A 20152-nucleotide genomic window follows, 5' to 3' on the forward strand; every position below is an offset into this window, starting at 1 on the left:
CAGTGGGGAGATGCTGGGGTTGGGGGTGTGCTGGATGGTCAGTGGGGGTGAGCTGGATGGTCAGTCGGGACACGCTGGGGGTGGGGGTGAGCTGGATGGTCAGTGGGGGTGTGCTGGATGGTCAGTGGGGACACGCTGGGGTTAGGGGTGAGCTGGATGGTAAGTTGGGGTGAGTGGTCTGAAAAGCTGGACCCAGGAGCCACCTTGACCCCAATCAATGCTGACTGTGCACCAATTCGCTCCTGGGTTGTTCAGAAGTACAGCTGGCCCACTTGGTTGCCATTTATTGGACACCCTCAATGACACCAGCCCTTCGGTTTACTGCATGACTTTGCACCGGACGTTCCCAATCAGCAACTTTATGCTCAGGTATAAAGAGCAAGGCGCCAACAATCAGGAGGGATAGTTTGTCGTGGGCACATCTTTTATTGCTCAATAAGGTGTCCTTCTACCCTCTTTGTACAAGTGTTTTTAAAATCAGAGCCGACTTAAACCCCCCTCCCCCGATAATCCAACTTCCATTCTTCCCCCCCACCCCCCTCCAGCCAGACTGTTGGAGAACCTCGTGCGTTACTGACCTGTTATGACACCGGGTGCTTGGGCTGCCATGACGGCCTGTGGCAAGGCCCCCAGTGGCTGTGCGAGGGTCAGTGCCGGAGTAACTAGACCTGGTGCTGAGAGGCCACTAACACCGAGCACTGCTGCCCCAGCCACAGCCTCCTGTAGGGAGCAAAATACACAGCGTTAGGAGTAAAGGGAATTATTTGTACAACCGCTTATAGGACAGTCTGCTCAACAGTTCCATTTTTTAAACACTCAAATAATGCACACATACCAGCCTCAACACCCCCATAATCCTGAATGTTGCAAATGGGTGCTGAAGCCTGCTGTAATTGGGCTGAGGCAGTAACAGCCCAGATATTAAAACTAGGTGCAGTAGCTCGGATTGAGGCTGAGGGGTACATCCTACCCCAGCGAGGTAGTGAGCAGCCTTCTCCCACACGAGGGGAGGCAAGAGGGGGAACTCCCTAGATTCGGGAATGCAAGAGGGCGAGGGGGTGACCAGTATGTTCAATCACTGACCCTTCAGCCAGGATTGGGGACAGTTTGCCACTAGAATTTCACAAGCATCTTAAGGTTGAAATGTTTATACTGTGTCCTCTTGGAAAAAGAGCCAACAGTACAATCACAGACTCGGGTGTCTTTCCAACTGTGAGCTATATCTGGAGCGAGCACCTCAGCGAGGGAGTGTTGCGTACAGGCCGGATGGTCCTAGACCACGTGACCGTTAAGAGTGCAGTATTGAAGTGCGATGCGCCTGATGGGGGCCAATACTGAACGAGCCCACAGTTACGAGCCCCTGACTGTTCCCGAGCCCTTGCAATAGCCATGTGGTGGTGTTTAAGCTGGCCACCTGCTGGATGGTCACATTACAGAGACATTGTGTAGGAGCAGTCTCCATGACAGGCTGCTTTGAGGACCGTAACCATTGGAGGGAGCAGCGTGCGGCGGCCCAGCCCAGAAATCGGCGCAGTCCCAGCCTGCAACACCATCAGCATGCCAGGGCCATACCACTGCAGGGAGCAGCGTGTGCCGTTGCAGGAGGGCAACGGCTGCGAAGTCAGGTCGCGGGTTGCAGTGCGGGCAGGCACAGCAGGAGGGGGCGAAGGAACGGCAAGAGTCCATAGAGGGAAGTGATCGGGGCCTGGGAAAGGCGTGAATCTGGGGCCCAGGAGAGGCGTGGGCACAGGGACAGCACGGGTCAGCCCACACTGCGATATGTGAGTGCACCAGGTCCGTGCAACAGAGCTGGTCTCCAGTCGTCTTGGGTAATCCTTGCCACTGGACCAAGACCTAGCTCTGTCAAGCCCGTGTGGTGGCTGGTGTGCAACGGTCACCACGTTAAAAAAATCCACACACAGGCATCTTCCACCCTTCAGGATGTAGTTCGGGATCGGGAATATTAGGTCTTTCATTGAAACACCTGTGAATTCATCCCTTTTTGGTGTGGAAGCGAGTCATCCTCGCTTCGAGGGACTGCCTATGATGAGCTGAACCAACCTTTCCTTTCTGAGAATCGGATCGTGGTTGACACCCAAGTGACCTAATAGTCAGCCTGTCCCTTTGGGGGGAGGGCAAAGGTGCGAGCATAAAATCTGCTCCGAAGCATGTTAAATAGTTCCTGCAACATAAAACTATAGAACAGGCCATTCGGCCCAACTGCTCCACCCCATGGGGGTGTTTATGCTCCAGCTGAGCCTCCTCCCCATCAACATATCCTTCGATTCCTTTCTCCCTCATGTGCTTAGCCAGCTTCCCCTTAAATACATCTGTGCTATTCGCCTCAACCACTCCCTGTGGCAGAGAGTTCCACATTCTCGCCACTCTCTGGGGTAACGAACTTTCCCCTGAATTCCCTGACTGGATTTATTAGTGACCATTTCACATTTATGGCCCCTAGTTTTGGACTCCCCAACAAGTGGAAACATCTTTACATCTACCCCATCAAATCCCTTCATAATTTTAAAGGCCTCTATCCGGTCAGCCCTCAGCCTTCTTTCATACCCAGTCTGCAAACCAACCTTGCCTAGTTTACACACATACCTTAACACGTAAGATAAGAATTAGGAGCAGGAGTCGGCCATTCAGCCCCTCAAACCTGCTCCACCATTCAATAAGATCACGGCTGATCTCCCACCTCAACCCCACTTTCCCGCACTATTCCCATATCCCTTGATTCCCTCAATATTCAAAAATCTTTCGATCTCTGTCTTGAATATACTCAAGGACTGAGCCTCCCCAGCCCTCTGGGGCAGAGAATTCCAAAGATTCACCACCCTGAGTTAGGAATTTCTCCTCATCTCTGTCCTAAATGGTCGACCCCTTATTCTGAGACTGTGACCCCTGGTTCTAGACTCCCCAGCCAGGGGAAACATCCTCCCTGCATCTATCCTGTCAAGCCCTGTAAGAATTGTGTATGTTTCAATGAGATCACCTCTCATTCTTCTAAACTCCAGAGGATATCGGCCCAGTCTACTCAATCTCTCCTCATAGGACAATCCCCCCACCGTAGGAATCAGTCTGGTGAACCTTCGTTGCACTCCCTCTATGGCAAGTATATCCTTCCTGAGGTAAGGAGACCAATACTGTACACAATACTCCCGGTGTGGTCTCACCAGGGCCCGATATAATTGCAGTAAGACGTCTTTACTCTTATACTCAAATCCTCCTGTAATAAAGTCCAACATACCATTTGCTTTAATCACTTGCTGTACCTGCCTGTTAACTTTCAGTGATTGGTGTACAAGGACACCCAGGTCCCTCTGAACACCAACATTTCCCAATCTCACCATTTAAAAAATACTCTGCTTTTCTATTTTTCCGACCAAAGTGGATAACTTCACATTTCTCCACATTATATTCTATTCTCCATGGTCTTGTCCACTCACTGAGACTGTCTATATCCCCTTGAAACCTCTTTGCATCCACCTCACAACTTACATTCCCACCGAGCTTTGTATCATCAGCAAACTTGGATATATTGCATAGAAACATAGAAAATAGGTGCAGGAGTAGGCCATTCGGCCCTTCGAGTCTGCACCGCCATTCAATGAGTTCATGGCTGAACATGCAACTTCAGTACCCCATTCCTGCTTTCTCGCCATACCCCTTGATCCCCCGAGTAGTAAGGACTACATCTAACTCCTTTTTGAATATATTTCGTGAATTGGCCTCAACAACTTTCTGTGGGAGAGAATTCCACAGGTTCACCACTCTCTGGGTAAAGAAGTTTCTCCTCATCTTTGTCCTAAATGGCTTACCCCTGGTTCTGGACTTCCCCAACATTGGGAACATTCTTCCTGCATCTAACCTGTCTAAACCCGTCAGAATTTTAAATGTTTCGATGAGATCCCCTCTCATTCTTCTGAACTCCAGTGGATACAAGCCCAGTTGATCCAGTCTTTCTTGATATGTCAGTCCCGCCATCCTGGGAATCAGTCTGGTGAACCTTCGCTGCACTCCCTCAATTGCAAGAATGTCCTTCCTCAAGTTAGGAGACCAAAACTGTACACAATACTCCAGGGTGTGGCCTCACCAAAGCCCTGTGCAACTTTAGTAACACCTCCCTGCCCCTGTACTCAAATTCCCTCGCTATGAAGGCCAACATGCCATTTGCTTTCTTAACCGCCTGCTGTACCTGCATGCCAACCTTCAATGACTGATGTACCATGACACCCGGGTCTCGTTGCACCTCCCCTTTTCCTAATCTGTCACCATTCAGATAATAGTCTGTCTCTCTGTTTTTACCACCAAAGTGGATAACCTCACATTTATCCACATTGTACTTTATCTGCCATGCATTTGCCCACTCACTCTGCAGCCTCATAGCATCCTCCTCGCAGCTCACACTGCCACCCAACTTAGTGTCATCCGCAAATTTGGAGATACTACATTAAATCCCCTCGTCTAAATCATTAATGTACAATGTAAACAACTGGGGCCCCAGCACAGAACCTTGCAGTACCCCACTAGTCACTGCCTGCCATTCTGAAAAGTACCCATTTACTCCTACTCTTTGCTTCCTGTCTGCCAACCAGTTCTCAATCCACGTCAGCACACTACCCCCAATCCCATGTGCTTCAACTTTGCACATTAATCTCGTGTGGGACCTTGTCGAAAGCCTTCTGAAAGTCCAAATACACCACATCAACTGGTTCTCCCTTGTCCACTCTACTGGAAACATCCTCAAAAGATTCCAGAAGATTTGTCAAGCATGATTTCCCTTTCACAAATCCATGCTGACTTGGACCTATCATGTCACCTCTTTCCAAATGCTCTGCTATGACATCCTTAATAATTGATTCCATCATTTTACCCACGATCGATGTCAGGCTGACCGGTCTATAATTCCGTTTTCTCTCACCCTCCTTTTTTAAAAAGTGGGGTTACATTGGGCTACCCTCCACTCCATAGGAACTGATCCAGAATCTATGGAATGTTGGAAAATGACTGTCAATGCATCCGCTATTTCCAAGGCCACCTCCTTAAGTACTCTGGGATGCAGACCATCAGGCTCTGGGGATTTATCAGCCTTCAATCCCATCAATTTCCCCAACACAATTTCCTGACTAGTAAGGACTTCCCTCAGTTCCTCCTTCTTACTAGACCCTCTGACCCCTTTTATATCGGGAAGGTTGTTTGTGTCCTCCTTAGTGAATACCGAACCAAAGTACTTGTTCAATTGGTCTGCCATTTCTTTGTTCCCCGTTATGACTTCCCCTGATTCTGACTGCAGGGGACCTACGTTTGTCTTTACTAACCTTTTTCTCTTTACATATCTATAGAAGCTTTTGCAGTCCGTCTTAGTGTTTCCTGCAAGCTTCCTCTCGTACTCTATTTTCCCTGCCCGAATCAAACCCTTTGTCCTCCTCTGCTGAGTTCTAAATTTCTCCGTCCCCGGGTTTGCTGCTATTTCTGGCCAATCTTTAATACTATTCCCGATTTCCCTTGATAGCCACGGTTGAGCCACCTTCCCTTTTTTATTTTTACGCCAGACAGGGATGTACAATTGTTGTACATGCGGTCTCTAAATGTCTGTCATTGCCCATCCACTGTCAATCCCTTTAGTATCATTTGCCAATCTATCCTAGCCAATTCACGCCTCATACCTTCATTTGGTCCCCTCATCCAAATCATTGATATAGATTGTGAATAGCTGGGGCCCCAGCACTGATCCTTGCGGCACCCCACTAGTTACAGTCTGCCAACCCAAAAATGAGCCGTTTATTTCTACTGTTTTCTGTCCGTTAACCAATCCTCAATCCATGCTAGTACATTAGCCCCAATCCCATGAACCCCAATTTTGTTTAATAACCTCGTGTGGCACCCTATCGAATGCCTTCTGAAAATCCAAACACACCACATCCACTGGTTCCCCCTTATCTATTCTGTTAGCCGCAACCTCAAAAAATGAACAGATTTTTCAAACATGTTTTCTCTTTCATAAAATCAGTATTGCCTCTGCCCAGCCCTATTATTAATTTCTAGGTGTCCTGTTACCATGTCCATAATAATAGATTCTAGCATTTCCCTACTACTGATGTCAGGCTAACTGGTCTGTAGTTCCCCGTTTTCTCTCTCCCTCCTTTCTTAAATAGCGGGGTTACATTTGCTACCTTCCAATCTGCGGGAACCGTTCTAGAATCTATGGAATTTTGGAAGATGACACCAATGCATCCAATATCTCTATAGCCATCATTTTGAAAACCCTAAGACGTAGGCCATCAGTTCCAAGGCATTTGTCGGCTTTCAGTCCCATTAATTTCTCCATGTACTATTTTTTACTAATACTAATTTCGTTCAGTTCCTCATTCTCCCTCGACCCTTAGTTCTCTACTAACTCCGGGAGGTATTTTGTGTCTTCCGTGAAGACAGACACAAAGTATTTATTTAATTTCACTGCCATTTCCTGATTGCACATTAAAATTTCTCCTGTCTCAGCCCGTAAGGGACCCACATTTACTTTTGCTAATCTGTTCCTTTTTAAATGAAGCTTTTACCGTCTGTTTTTGCATCTCTCACTAGTTCACACTCAATCTATTTTCCTTTCTTTATTCCCTTCAGAAAGGGACTGCTGATTTTGCCCTCACTGGCACAGACCCCCTTTGCTCTGACCTCGACAAGGACGCTGCCAAAGGCGATGCCACAGGGAGCCAGCTGGAGTATCACGATTGAAACGGGCCTCCTACCCACCTGAGCCGTGATCTTGGCTGTTGCAGCGGCCGCTGCCACTGCTGCTGCGGGGGGCAATCCACCAGGCGCCGCGGGCGTCATCAACGGCATAGGGGGGGTCACCGCTTTACCGACACGCAGGAATTGGCCACCGAGGTCGAAGAGGTTCATGGAGGACACGGCATCCTGTGAGGACTGGGCCTTCTCATACTCTGCAGAGAGGCAACAGGTTCAGTGTTCAATCAAACCAGCTCGGGCCATGGGCTCAGCTCAATTCACCCCAGCATACACCCCCACCCCCCAACCAACTATTCACACACCCCCACCCCAACCAACTATTCACACACCCCCACCCCAACCAACTATTCACACACCCACCTCCCCAACCAACTATTCACACACCCACCTCCCCAACCAACTATTCACACACCCACCTCCCCAACCAACTATTCACACACCCCCAAACCAACTATTCACACACCCCCAACACCCCCCAACCAACTATTCACACACCCCCAGCCCCCCCAACCAACTATTCACACACCCCCAGCCCCCCCCAACCAACTATTCACACACCCCCAACCCCACCCCCCAACCAAATATGCACACCCCCCCCCAACCAACTATTCACACACCCCCAACCAACTATTCACACACCCCCAACCAACTATTCACACCCCCCCACCCAACTATTCACACACCCCCCAACCAACTATTCACACACCCCCCAACCAACTATTCACACACCCCCCAACCAAATATGCACACACCCCCCAACCAAATATGCACACCCCCCCCCCAACCAACTATTCACACACCCCCAACCAACTATTCACACACCCCCAACCAACTATTCACACACCCCCAACCGCACCCCCAACCAACTATTCACACCCCCCCAACCCCAAACCAACTATTGACACCCCCAACCCCCCTCCAACCAACTATTCACACCCCCCCAACCAACTATTCACACCCCCAACCCCCCTCCAACCAACTATTCACACCCCCCCAACCAACTATTCACACCCCCAACCCCCCTCCAACCAACTATTCACACCCCCCCAACCAACTATTCACACCCCCAACCCCCCTCCAACCAACTATTCACACCCCCAACCCCCCTCCAACCAACTATTCACATACCCCCAACCCCACCATTCACACCCCCCCCAACCAACTATTTCACACCCCCCCAACCAACTATTCACACACCCACAACCCCACCCCCCAAACAATTCACCCCCCCCAACTATTCACACCCCCCCACCCAACTATTCACACACCCCCCAACCAACTATTCACACACCCCCCAACCAACTATTCACACACCCCCCAACCAACTATTCACACACCCCCCAACCAACTATTCACACACCCCCAAACCCCCCCCCAACCAACTATTCACACCCTCAACCTCCCCCAACCAACTATTCACACACCCCCACCGCCCCCCCAACCAACTATTCACACACCCCCAACCCACTATTCACACACCCCCAAGCAACTATTCACACCCCCCCAACCCCACCCCCCAACCAACTATTCACACCCCCAACCCGCCTCCAACCAACTATTCACACCCCCAACCCCCCTCCAACCAACTATTCACATACCCCCAACCCCACCATTCACACCCCCCCCAACCAACTATTCACATACCCCCAACCCCACCATTCACACCCCCCCCCAACCAACTATTCACACCCCCCCAACCAACTATTCACACACCCCCCAACCCGCCTCCAACCAACTATTCACACACCCCCAACCCACTATTCACACACCCCCAAGCAACTATTCACACCCCCCCAACCCCACCCCCCAACCAACTATTCACACCCCCAACCCGCCTCCAACCAACTATTCACACACCCCCAACCCCACCCCCCAAACAACTATTCACACACCCCCAACCCCACCCCCCAAACTATTCACACCCCCAACCCCACCCCCCAAACAATTCACACACCCCCAACCCCCCCCCCCAACCAACTATTCACACCCCCAACCCCCCTCCAACCAACTATTCACACCCCCCCAACCAACTATTCACACCCCCAACCCCCCTCCAACCAACTATTCACACCCCCAACCCCCCTCCAACCAACTATTCACATACCCCCAACCCCACCATTCACACCCCCCCCCAACCAACTATTCACACCCCCCCAACCCCACCCCCCAACCAACTATTCACACCCCCAACCCCCCTCCAACCAACTATTCACACACCCCCAACCCCACCATTCACACCCCCCCGCAACCAACGATTTCACACCCCCCCAACCAACTATTCACACCCACAACCCCACCGCCCAAACAATTCACACCCCCCCAACTATTCACACCCCCCCACCCAACTATTCACACACCCCCCCAACCAACTATTCACACACCCCCCAACCAACTATTCACACATCCCCAAACCCCTCCCCCAACCAACTATTCACACCCTCAACCTCCCCCAACCGACTATTCACACACCCCCCAACCAACTATTCACACATCCCCAAACCCCTCCCCCAACCAACTATTCACACCCTCAACCTCCCCCAACCAACTATTCACACACCCCCAACCCACTATTCACACACCCCCAACCAACTATTCATACCCCCCCAACCAACTATTCACACACCCCCAACCCACTATTCACACACCCCCAACCAACTATTCATACCCCCCCAACCAACTATTCACACCCCCCCAACCCGCCTCCAACCAACTATTCACACACCTCCAACCCCACCATTCACACCCCCCCAACCAACTATTCACACCCCCAACCCCACCCCCCAAACTATTCACACCCCCCCCAACCAATTCACACCCCCCCCAACCCCACCCCCCAACCAACTATTCACACACCCCCAACGCCCCCCCCAACCAACTATTCACACACCCCCACCCCCCAACCAACTATTCACACACCCCCAACCCCCCCGCAACCAACTATTCACACACCCCCAACCAACTATTCACACACCCCCAGCCCCCCAACCAACTATTCACACACCCCCAACCCACTATTCACACACCCCCCCACCAACTATTCACACCCCTAACCCCCCCCCCCAACCAACTATTCACACACCCCCAGCCCCCCAACCAACTATTCACACACCCCCAACCCACTATTCACACACCCCCCCACCAACTATTCACACCCCTAACCGCCCCCCCAACCAACTATTCACACACCCCCAACCCTTCCCCCACCCCCCCACCCCCCCCAACACACCTCTCCCGACTCCCCCGCAGTAGCTCAGGAACGCAGTTTCCAACACCCATTTGCACACTCGCCCATCCACACCATCTCTGCTCAATCTACAACAGTGCATCTTACCTTGTTCCCCACTTGTTTGTTGCCGTTCCTCAGTGCCAGCTCCAACACTCAATCTCCGCACTGTTCAGAAAGTGCAGAGTTCCGTTACCCAGACCGGGCCGTGCTGGCCTTGGACTACAGGCGTCTTAAAACACACGCGGACTTGGACGGACTTTGGGCCGACTTGGAGCGCGAGTCCAGCAAGTCAGCAAGCGCAGAGACAACGTGAGCAACCAGAAGGGAACACTGTAGCAACGTTTTGCCACCGTGCCCCGGTAATGTAGCGATGAGTGGTGGGTTACGGGCCAGCGGGCAGTAACACTGTGAAATACAAGTGAACACCAAGCCAGGGACAAGGTAGCATTTCATCTGCTGCTGGACTGATCACACATTCCTCTCAACTCATCAGATGCAAGTCATTCAATGCCAAGTGTCATGTACCAGGCAGCTGATGCTGTGGGTGACTAACTGCAGCTGCCCATCCTACCCCAGGCTCACAGTATCTTTACACTCTGACAAAGGTCACACACCATTGACTTTAAACCCTGTCTGTATGGATCACAGTCCCTTGGGTTTTAAGCGTATTGTCGAGCCGCTATTTTAGACAAGATTTAATTGAACTCAATGGCACAGTTCTCAGATGCAATTCCATCTCACATTTCTATTAGATGCTTTTCATATACTGACCACTTCCGAGTCGAGAGTGGTGAAAATCAACGGTACAGTCTTCACAGAATGCTTTACAGAGACGTTGTCATAAATGCACACTCTCCAGTGTGTGACCCGAGCGATTTGCCCCTAAACCCAGTTCAGTTTCATTACAACAACAATGACCTTCCAGGTCAAGCATAGGGAGGGGTTTTAAATATCAGGCTGTCCTTTCACCTCTGGGACCAGAATTCAAATTCAGCCCAGACAAACAGGATAAAAATCTCCTCTCCCCAACTGTGTCACACAGTGAAACAGGAGCAGCTGGAATAAAACCAGTTCCCAGGCAACAAGAACGCGCAGCACAAAGTGGCCTATAATTTGGCATTAATTGGACAATCTCACTGAGTTAACTTCCTCTTTCACATGGGCAGGTTATCGAGCCAGTGTATTCAATGGCAGTCAGATCCAAAATGTGGGCCCATTGTAGAGGGATTTAACCTGCACAATGCAAATACCAGATTTGATATGAAATGAACTCCTTAGCACTCTCATCCTTCACCCTGAGACGTGCAAAATAATAGATCCTGCATTTTCACAGCATCTCATCACATCCCCCAGCGTCCCTCCCACACACAATTACTTCATGCAGTCATTGCCCGTTAAGGCTCAGCTAAATAAAACTAGGCAAGAATGGGTTAATGGAAAGTTAGATGCAAAAGCAAAACGTACTTTGGGAGATGAGGTTTTGTGTGTTAAGCGTAACACGAGTGGAATTAGGACGTGCTGACACCAATTAAATATCGGGAAGACCAAACGCATTGTCTTCGGTCCCCGTCACAAACTGCGTTCCCTAGACACCGACTACAACCCTCTCCCGAGCATCTGTGAGGCAGAACCAGACTATTCACAACCGTGCCGATCTATTTGAGCCCGAGATGAGCTTCCGACCCCATATCTTCTCCATCTCCAAGATCACCTACTTCCACCTCCGTAACATCGTCCGTCTCTGCCCCTGCCTCAACACATCAGCTGCTGAAACCCTCACCCATCCCTTTGTTCTGTCTAGATCTGACTATTGAAACAATCTCCTCTCCAACTTTGCACCCTCCGTAAATCATAGACATTTACAGCACGGAAGGAGGCCATTTCAGCCCATCGTGTCCACGCTGGCCGACAAAGAGCTATCTATCCAGCCTAGTCCCACTTTCCAGCACTTGGTCCGTAGCCCTACAGGCTACTGCACTGCAAGTGCACATCCAAGTACTTTTTAAATGTGGTGACCACCCTTTCAGGCAGTGAGTTCCACCACACACTCTGGGTGAAAATATTTCCCTCAAATCTCCTCTAAACCTTCAGCTCATCCAAAGCAATGCTGCCCATATCCTATCTCGCACCAAGTCCCGTTCACCAATCGCTCTTTGTGATCATTGACCCACATTGGCTCACGATCTGGCGATGCCACAATTTTAACTTTTCTTTTATCTGTGATCAAATCCTTCCAGGCCCCTGCCCCTCCCTATCTCTGCAACCTCCTCCAGCCCTACAACCCTCCGAGATCTCTGCGCTCCTCCAATTCTGGGCTCCTGTGCATCGCCAATTTCCTGGTTCTCGTATTGGACTGTTTAACCACCTAATGACTCACTTTTAGAGTGGAACCAATTCTTCCTCGATTCTGAGCGGCTGCCTATGATGATGATGAGGCACTAATCTCTGGTAACTCCCTCCCTAAACCTTTCTGCCTCTCTCCTCCTTTAAGACGCTCTTTAAAACCTGTCACTTGTCCTAATATCTCACGTCTGATAATATTCCTGTGAAGCACCTTGGGATGTTTTACCATGATGAAGACACGATAGAAATGCAAGTTATTGTTAAGGGTAACAAGTGGCTGCGTTAAGGGTAACGTGGAATTAGTACTGTGTAATTGTTATGGACAACACAAGTGGAATTAGTGACTTGAAACTGTTGAGGCGTAACACAATTGGCAAAATATTGAATACGTGATTATGAGCACTCAACCTCTGGTTGCTAGTCCAGTTTCTCAACCACTACACGACCAATTCAAACCAAGAGTGCAATTACATGGACAAATATTACACACATAACTCAGCAGCAGTAATGAGTAGTGGACAGACAGGCAGGCACACACAATCACAGAACGGTTACAGCACAGGCGGCCACTGGGCCCGTGCCGGCTCTCTGCACGAGCACCTCAGCCAGTCCCACTCCCCCGCCCTTTCCCCGTAGCCCTGCAATTTGTTTTCCTTCAGCTACTTATCCAACTCCCTTTTGAAAGCCTCCACCGCCCTCTTAGGCAGAGCATTCCAGATCAGAACCACTCGCTGCGCAAGAAAGTTTTTCCTCATGTCGCTTTTGGTTCTTCTGCCAATCACCTTAAATCTGTGTCCTCTGGTTCTCCACCCTTCCACCAATGGGAACAGTTTCTCTCGATCTACTCTGTCCAGACCCCTCATGATTTTGAACACCTCGATCAAATCTCCTCTCAACCTTCTCTGCTCCAAGGAGAACAACCCCAGCTTCTCCAGTCTATCCACATCACTGACATCCCTCATCCCTGGAACCATTCTGGTCAATCTTTTCTGCACCCTCTCTAAGGCCTTCACATCCTTCCTAAAGTGCGGTGCCCAGAATTGGACACAATACTCCAGTTGAGGCCGAACCAGTGTTTAGAAAAGTTCATCATAACTGCCTTGCTTTAGTACTCTATGCCTCTGTTTATGAATCCCAGAATCCCGTATTTTTTTTTTTTTAAATCGCTTTCTCAACCTGTTCTGCCACCTTCAACGATTTGTGCACATATACCCCCAGGTCTCTCTTCATGCATCCTCTTTAGAATTGTACCCTTTACTTTATATTGCCTCGCTCACACACAAAGGCGTGTATACACACAAACATAGGTGCGTACACATACACACTATTAACCCATAATTTGGAATTGAAGGGTTACATCCAACTAAAAATGTTCCTGCTTTCCATTCATGGCCAGAACGTGCGATCCTCTGACCCCAGTGAACTTGTGCAGGTCAGACGACCGACCCCCCCGTGCAGGAGTCAGACTACCGAGTGCACACTACAAAAGACACGAATCACAATCGTCACTCTTACCTCTCTTTTTCTCACCTTTGTTCAACCTTCCATTACCTTGCTCACTCACGAGATAGGCTCCACTGCTCCCTTGCAGTGTCTCTTCCTGGGTCCTCCTTGCACTGTCCCCATCTCATTTGAACAGCACCCTACGCACTCCACACTCTTCGAGAGGCACTTCGGAAAGGAGCGGGTCGCGCAGTTGTTTCATCTCCAATTGGAAGCATCGCCCTCAGCAGCAGTTATCGAGCAGTCAAGAGTTGCCGGAATGGTAGCTGGCTTTGTGTTGAGATGAGGCAATCACTGGGTGCTGAGGGAGGTGAAACGGGACAGTGGCTGCATTCATCCACAAGGGCCTCCAATGAGAATGACCCAATGGGCTGAAGTTGAAAGGGTTCCTCTGGGACAGGGACAATCTGAGGATATCCTGGGTGATCAGTTTTACAGTGTCAGAAGCCATGGCAGGGAACAATCGGCTGGAGCCAGGAGGTTTGGCAACGTGTGCTGCGCTGAGCCAAGTAGCTGGAGCAAGCAGGCAGCGGTGCGTAACTATCCAGTGGGCAGGATACCATGTTTCCAGAGGTTGCTGCCATCAGTGCCAAGTACTGCCAGCTGCCCCTCGAGGTTGGGGATTAGGATTCGATTTGAGGCAAAATAGCCTCGGTACCACAATGCAATTGGGATCTCTAACCAGTGAGGGGGATCCCCAGCCAGAACACAATCTACAGTAATATGTTGGTCGTATCAGCAGCTCTTCGGGGTCATGGTGGCAGGCTGCAGTGGGACAGGGTATGGAGCAGAACATGGAATAATACCGTAAGGCTCAACAAATCTCCCTTACGACCATTTGTCATCGAGTAGATGGCCTGATCCCACACTTCACACAGCATGGCATTTCCAGCTCCAAGATCTGGGTACGGATCAACGGGGGGAACTTAACGGAACATTGTTTCACTCAGTCAGCATTGCAAGGGCCACCCATGGAGCGCTTCAGGCATTTCTGAAAGAATTGGGCTCTTCTTTTCAGACTGGCTGGGGATCTGGTGCTCTCCACTCAACATCGTGAACCATGAGCGAACCAATAAATGTAGTGGGCACTCCCATATGCTGTATTGTGGACCTGCAATGCCCAATGGGCATTTTGGAAGGTACGGCCCCTCTGTTCCAATTAATGCTCGGGAGCTGGGCCGAGTACCAACCGTAACTTGGACTCATTTCTTCAATGCCGCGTTGGTCTTTCTCCAGGCTCAGCGTGTGCTGTTGTAAGGCGCTGCTCCAAACCATTCTCCTTCCTGGCTCAACTCCTGGGCATGCAACAAAATGGCCTCCTCCGGCCCACAAGATTCAGGACCGAGCTGTAGGCTGGATTTGTGACCACAAGTGGAAAGGGGGATATGGAGAGGCGCTCCAATACCCTAGAGGGCAGAGTCAGCCCTCACAACAGATATACAACCTTCTCCAAAACTCTTAGCTAAGGGAAATATACAGGTGGTGAATATGTGAACCAGCCAGCCCAGGGAGGCAGTGCAAGCAGTGGATTTAATCAATTTAAAGAGGGACTTGAATACATTTTTGCCAAATAGGGTGCAAAATATAAAGAGGATGGTAGTCTTTAACCTCTGGACTGGCACAATAGCTGGAAGTGGTCTTTTCCAGACCTATATGGTCCAACAACCCCAAAGATATGGAGGAAGGAGAGGCAGCTGGTGAACAATGTCCAATGATACACCATGGTCTCCAGGAGCTTGCTTTGTTTAGGCAGGCGGGAAAGAATTTACTTGAGCTTTTCCAACATTTCTTCAGTACGCCTAGGAGTCAGCATTCTAAATAACTGGAGGAAGCTGATAGATGGAGCATTCAAGGGCCTTATGTCCATACAAGCAATTAGTGACAATTGGCACAGGGCCGTGTGCTTCTAGAACAAGGCAGTTGAGTACATTGCAAGCTATCTCCAGTAGGTACCATCACTAGCTAAAGACAGGTGCAAGTCATGTAACTGAAGAAATGGAGGCTTGGAATTGCAATTGCTGGATGGCATCACTTGTTGGCCAGAGTTGAAAACACAAACTCATATCCACGATTCACTGCGTACCTTTATTGGGTTGTAGAGGCTGGTGAAAGCACTGTTCGATGGGGCATGGTATGTGCCTGTCTTGTAGTGAGCAGCATGGTGACAAGTGTACTCACATCTTTTATGGGGCATTGTGCAGCTCACCATGCTGCTCAGTTTGTGGTACCTACTGTCCAATGAGCCAAGGTTCAACCCATGATCATCAGTCACCCATTAACCAGTGACACCCATCCCAAGGGGAGATAAAAAAACTCAAGAGTCCCTAACACTCCTAGATGGCACGCTGGCGCTGGAGATGGGAAGTGTTGAAGCTGAGGTAGACTCGATAACCCAATACTTGAACCATGGGTCCACAGCACCCATGGGTAATGCTACTGATTAACTAGCCACGCTGGCTCACTGGTTGGAACCGAAGGACCTTCAAATCACCCCCCATGGCTCCAGATAAATCTGTAAGACAACGATGGGCCTAGCTGGGCAAGCAGCTTACCTGTACTGTGTGCTGGTAATTACCCACACACACAGCATCCCTGTGGCATCAGCAATGGGGTGCATCACGATGGGGAGAGATTGTGCATGCTATGGTTTGGTTTGGACATTCCCAAGCATGGTTGAACAAGAGGTACAGAAACTGACAACATAAATGTCCAAGCCCAACAGCACCCAGCTCAATGTGTTTAATGGGACTACGACCACAAACGTGAACAGTGGAATCAGGGAGGAACTGCCAATGCTGCCTGGGTTTCTGGCTTCACTGCCAGCTGGATTCCTACATTACAAATCGCACTCGTGCTGGATCATAAAACAGGACCATTTGCACTTCTATCTACTCTTACAGAATACAAAAAAACCTCAAAGTCCAGTAAGACAACTTGTGTAAAAACAGTCAAATCACCTGTAATATCCAAAGACTCTACTTGATCAGTGCAGTAAATCAGCCACACAGTGAGGTGGCAGTCACTGCACAAGGCCAAAGCTCCTGCAGTCCAACAAAGGACAAATTGTAACTAGAAATCAGGAGTTACAATTCTCATCTCCGATTACATATCTCCGATTACATACCAGGACAAGGTGCAGCCATCTGTTTCACACTGGTTTATTACATCCCCATTCTCCTCCCAACCCATATCAAGATCAGCAAGCTGCCTGTCCACATATTCAAAATACCATCAACGCACCATTCCCATACCCAAAAATCAACACCCATAGATCACCCACCCGCACCATTCACAAACCCAAGGCACCCTCACGCCAATATTCACATTCAACTCATTGCAAAAATAGAATTAGCCCAACCTAATGGCCCAGTCACAGATTTGCTGAAGGTCTGTTTCCTACTCACGTTGTACATACAGTACGACAGGATTGGAAGAGCTATCAGAACAGTCACCAATACAAATCAAGATGCCTGTGCCAACCAGTGGCCCACTGAGATGTAATGACCTGCCAGTGCCCACTCTTTCACTGCAGTCGGCTCCACAGCCAGGCTTGAAAACCCCTTCCACTTTCACATTTTGCTTTTCCTTCTACATTGAAGCATAGAAATTGCTAGCCGAAAAAAACCTCACAGCCCATCTAGATCACCTCCTAGCAGTTGCTGGAGTTATTGACCAACCACAGCAAACAATCTCTAATCAATGCATCTACAACAGACCCAGACAGGAGGTGAGGAAAAGCCCCCAGTAGTGAAGAGCTTTGGGAACAATAGGTCCAAAGTTACCCGTTTCCTTCTGTATTCTCATTTCCAAGATGGTCATCCAGGCGTGGCACGCAGACTGAACATAATCGGTATCCACGAGTGGCTAGCTGTGAGCGCGATAGTGCACGGCAAGGTCAAAATGGATGCCCAACAGCACAGTGTCAAAGTCTTGCAGATAAAGGACTGCTTACGTGTCACTCTGCAATGGGCAGCACAGATGCTGAGTGCCCGGTTCCAGAAATTAAAGATGACAGAGATGGCACAAGTCTTGCATTACTGAGTCACGGCAAGAAACCAATGTTAAAAATGCAGTGTATCTGCAACCGTGACAGTGCACATGACATTGAAGTGTCTTTGTAAACATGGCCTATGTTGGTAAGTGCGCTTGCCAACCTGTGTATGTGCACAGTGATCAATACTTAAAGCTGTACTAGCAGAAGCAGCATCAACTAATAGGAGGATGAAAGCAGGAGGGATGATGGTGCTAAGGAATGTACATTTTCCCACTTTGCTCCCAATCTGGCATTAGCACTGGTTGAGATGAAATGCACGTCTTGTCCTCTGTGATTTTAACAATGAGCCTTTTCTTCCAGTCACTCCTGCTGCATCAGGACAACTCTTCTAATTCTGCTGTGCTCTGTCCCGACAGCCTATCGACGCTGGGCAAGTGGTGCTCTAGCCAGATTTAGAGGCCGCTTGGTGCTTTGGAATGGAAGGAGGAAAAAAAGAGAATCACAATGGCAAAAGGAAATTAGACGAGAGTGTTGAAACTCATTACTCAGGACTTACAGGAACCGGAGAGCAGTCCTTTACTCCATCTACCTGAGCTGGAGTGATTGGCAAGTCCCCGAGGTGAAAGGTCACTGCTCTATCCAATTCCATTTTAGAAACCTGACGGGCCTTTTATTTATTTTTAATTTTGTAAAATGTGTGTTCCTCCCTTTTTCCACAACACCGTCACGAAACCAGTTTTACCAACAGAACACTCACCAATGAATCCATATCCTTTGTGCTTCCCCGTTGTGGGGTCTCGGGCCAAGGTGCAGGATTTAATCTTTCCAAAGGCCTCGAACACACTTTTAATGTCATCATCCGACAGATCCGGGTGAACGGACGCGACATAAATTCTGTTAAACGCCCTGGCTTCCTCTGCAAGCTGGTCTATGATTGGTTGAGCTTGTCCTATGTTACTCGGTCTGCCAACCTGTAACAAAAGAAACCCCCGCCAATTACAGACCAAGCTAGAAATTAATACGAACCATGCCACTTCTCCTGGAAAACACAGGCTAAGAATTGAGATGCCACCTGGAATCTTCCTGCGACATTGGGAGTACCCCAGAAACATTGGCAAATGGTGTCCATTAGTAATGGAATCGAGTGAGTCTCACATAGTCTGCACCCGTTAGGAAGAGACATTTTATTTTTAATTAAAAATTTTTTTTTTTTTAAAACAGACTTCACTCATCGGGAACACTGGGCTTGAGTGTTCAAAAGAGAAACCTTAGTGTGTTTTACAGGAGAGCATGTAGCATGCTGGCACATCTAATTAAAGGGAAACTACACCTCATTTAAAAAACAGTAAATTTCCTGCTCTCACGCACAGTCCCCTGCCAAGCGCTCTGAGCCACACGTTGTGGTGCTGCGGAGAAATCCACCCCGGAACCTCGTGTTTGTTCACCACCGGGAGGAGGATGGGGGGGGGGGGGGGAGGAGGAGGAGGGGAGGGGGAAAAGCTACGCAGACCGCATGCCTGCCTGCGGTGCGTTCTGGGTAGAATGACATCACTGCAGCTGCACGGTACAAAACCTTCCACAGAATTTGATTACCTGTGGAAGACTTGTACAGGGCAGCTACAGAACAAGCAGACCAGAGTGATGTCACCCTACCCAGAATGCACCGCGAGCGGGAGAGGGCACCGCGACACCGGGCAGTGGGAGAAAATGCAACGTCACGAGCTGGACTTCTCCCCAACACAGCAGCGCACGATTCGGAACAATTGGCAGAGGATTGCGCCTGAGAGCAAGCTATTGAAACTTACCACTTTTTAAATGGGCTGAAGGCCCCTTTATCAGATATCAGTGTGGCTGTCGGGTGTATGTTTACTGGGACCGCCCTGACTTATTCCCCCAGCCAATCGCAGGACATGGTGGAGGTGCGGCACTGTGGATCAGCGCCAAAGCGCAACCTGCTGCGGGGACAGGCCGGAACCATCGCAGTAAACATCGCTGCTTGGAAAGAAAAGGTCAGAGACTGGCTGTAGAATTTTTGTGGAGTTTTATTGTTTGTAAACTTGAATTACAAGCTGATTTGCTGGTAGCTGGGCGACTAAAGCTGGCATGGAGTCCTCATCCTTCCAGTCAATGTAGTGTCCAACACCACAGGTTGCTTTTAGCAAGAGCGAGGAAATGAGGAGCAGGAAGAGGTTTACAAGAATAGGATGTGCAAGTATTTCACCCATTGAAGGACGGACCATTTGCACTAGATCTGGAGCATGGACTAAGAGAAATTTGGCAAGCGTGGGCTCGCATGAGCTCCAACCAACATTTTCTTGCGGATAACTGCCAAAGAC

The 20152-nt window shown here is 49.6% G+C and overlaps 1 protein-coding gene across 2 annotated transcripts in view; it reads right to left on the reverse strand.

Annotated features, from left to right (window-relative positions):
- LOC139264787 (poly(U)-binding-splicing factor PUF60) overlaps nt 1–20152 on the reverse strand; it is a 179663-nt gene that overhangs the window by 116417 nt on the left and 43094 nt on the right. For both annotated transcript variants that reach the window (XM_070881926.1, XM_070881925.1), the window contains 3 exons: nt 18574–18787; nt 6754–6944; nt 579–720 (listed from right to left, as the gene is read on the reverse strand). In XM_070881926.1, the coding sequence (XP_070738027.1) occupies nt 579–720; nt 6754–6944; nt 18574–18787 (547 nt within the window). The remainder of the gene's footprint in view (nt 1–578; nt 721–6753; nt 6945–18573; nt 18788–20152) is intronic.

The sequence above is a fragment of the Pristiophorus japonicus genome, chromosome 5, assembly GCF_044704955.1.
Source record: "Pristiophorus japonicus isolate sPriJap1 chromosome 5, sPriJap1.hap1, whole genome shotgun sequence".
Lineage (NCBI taxonomy): Eukaryota > Metazoa > Chordata > Chondrichthyes > Pristiophoridae > Pristiophorus > Pristiophorus japonicus.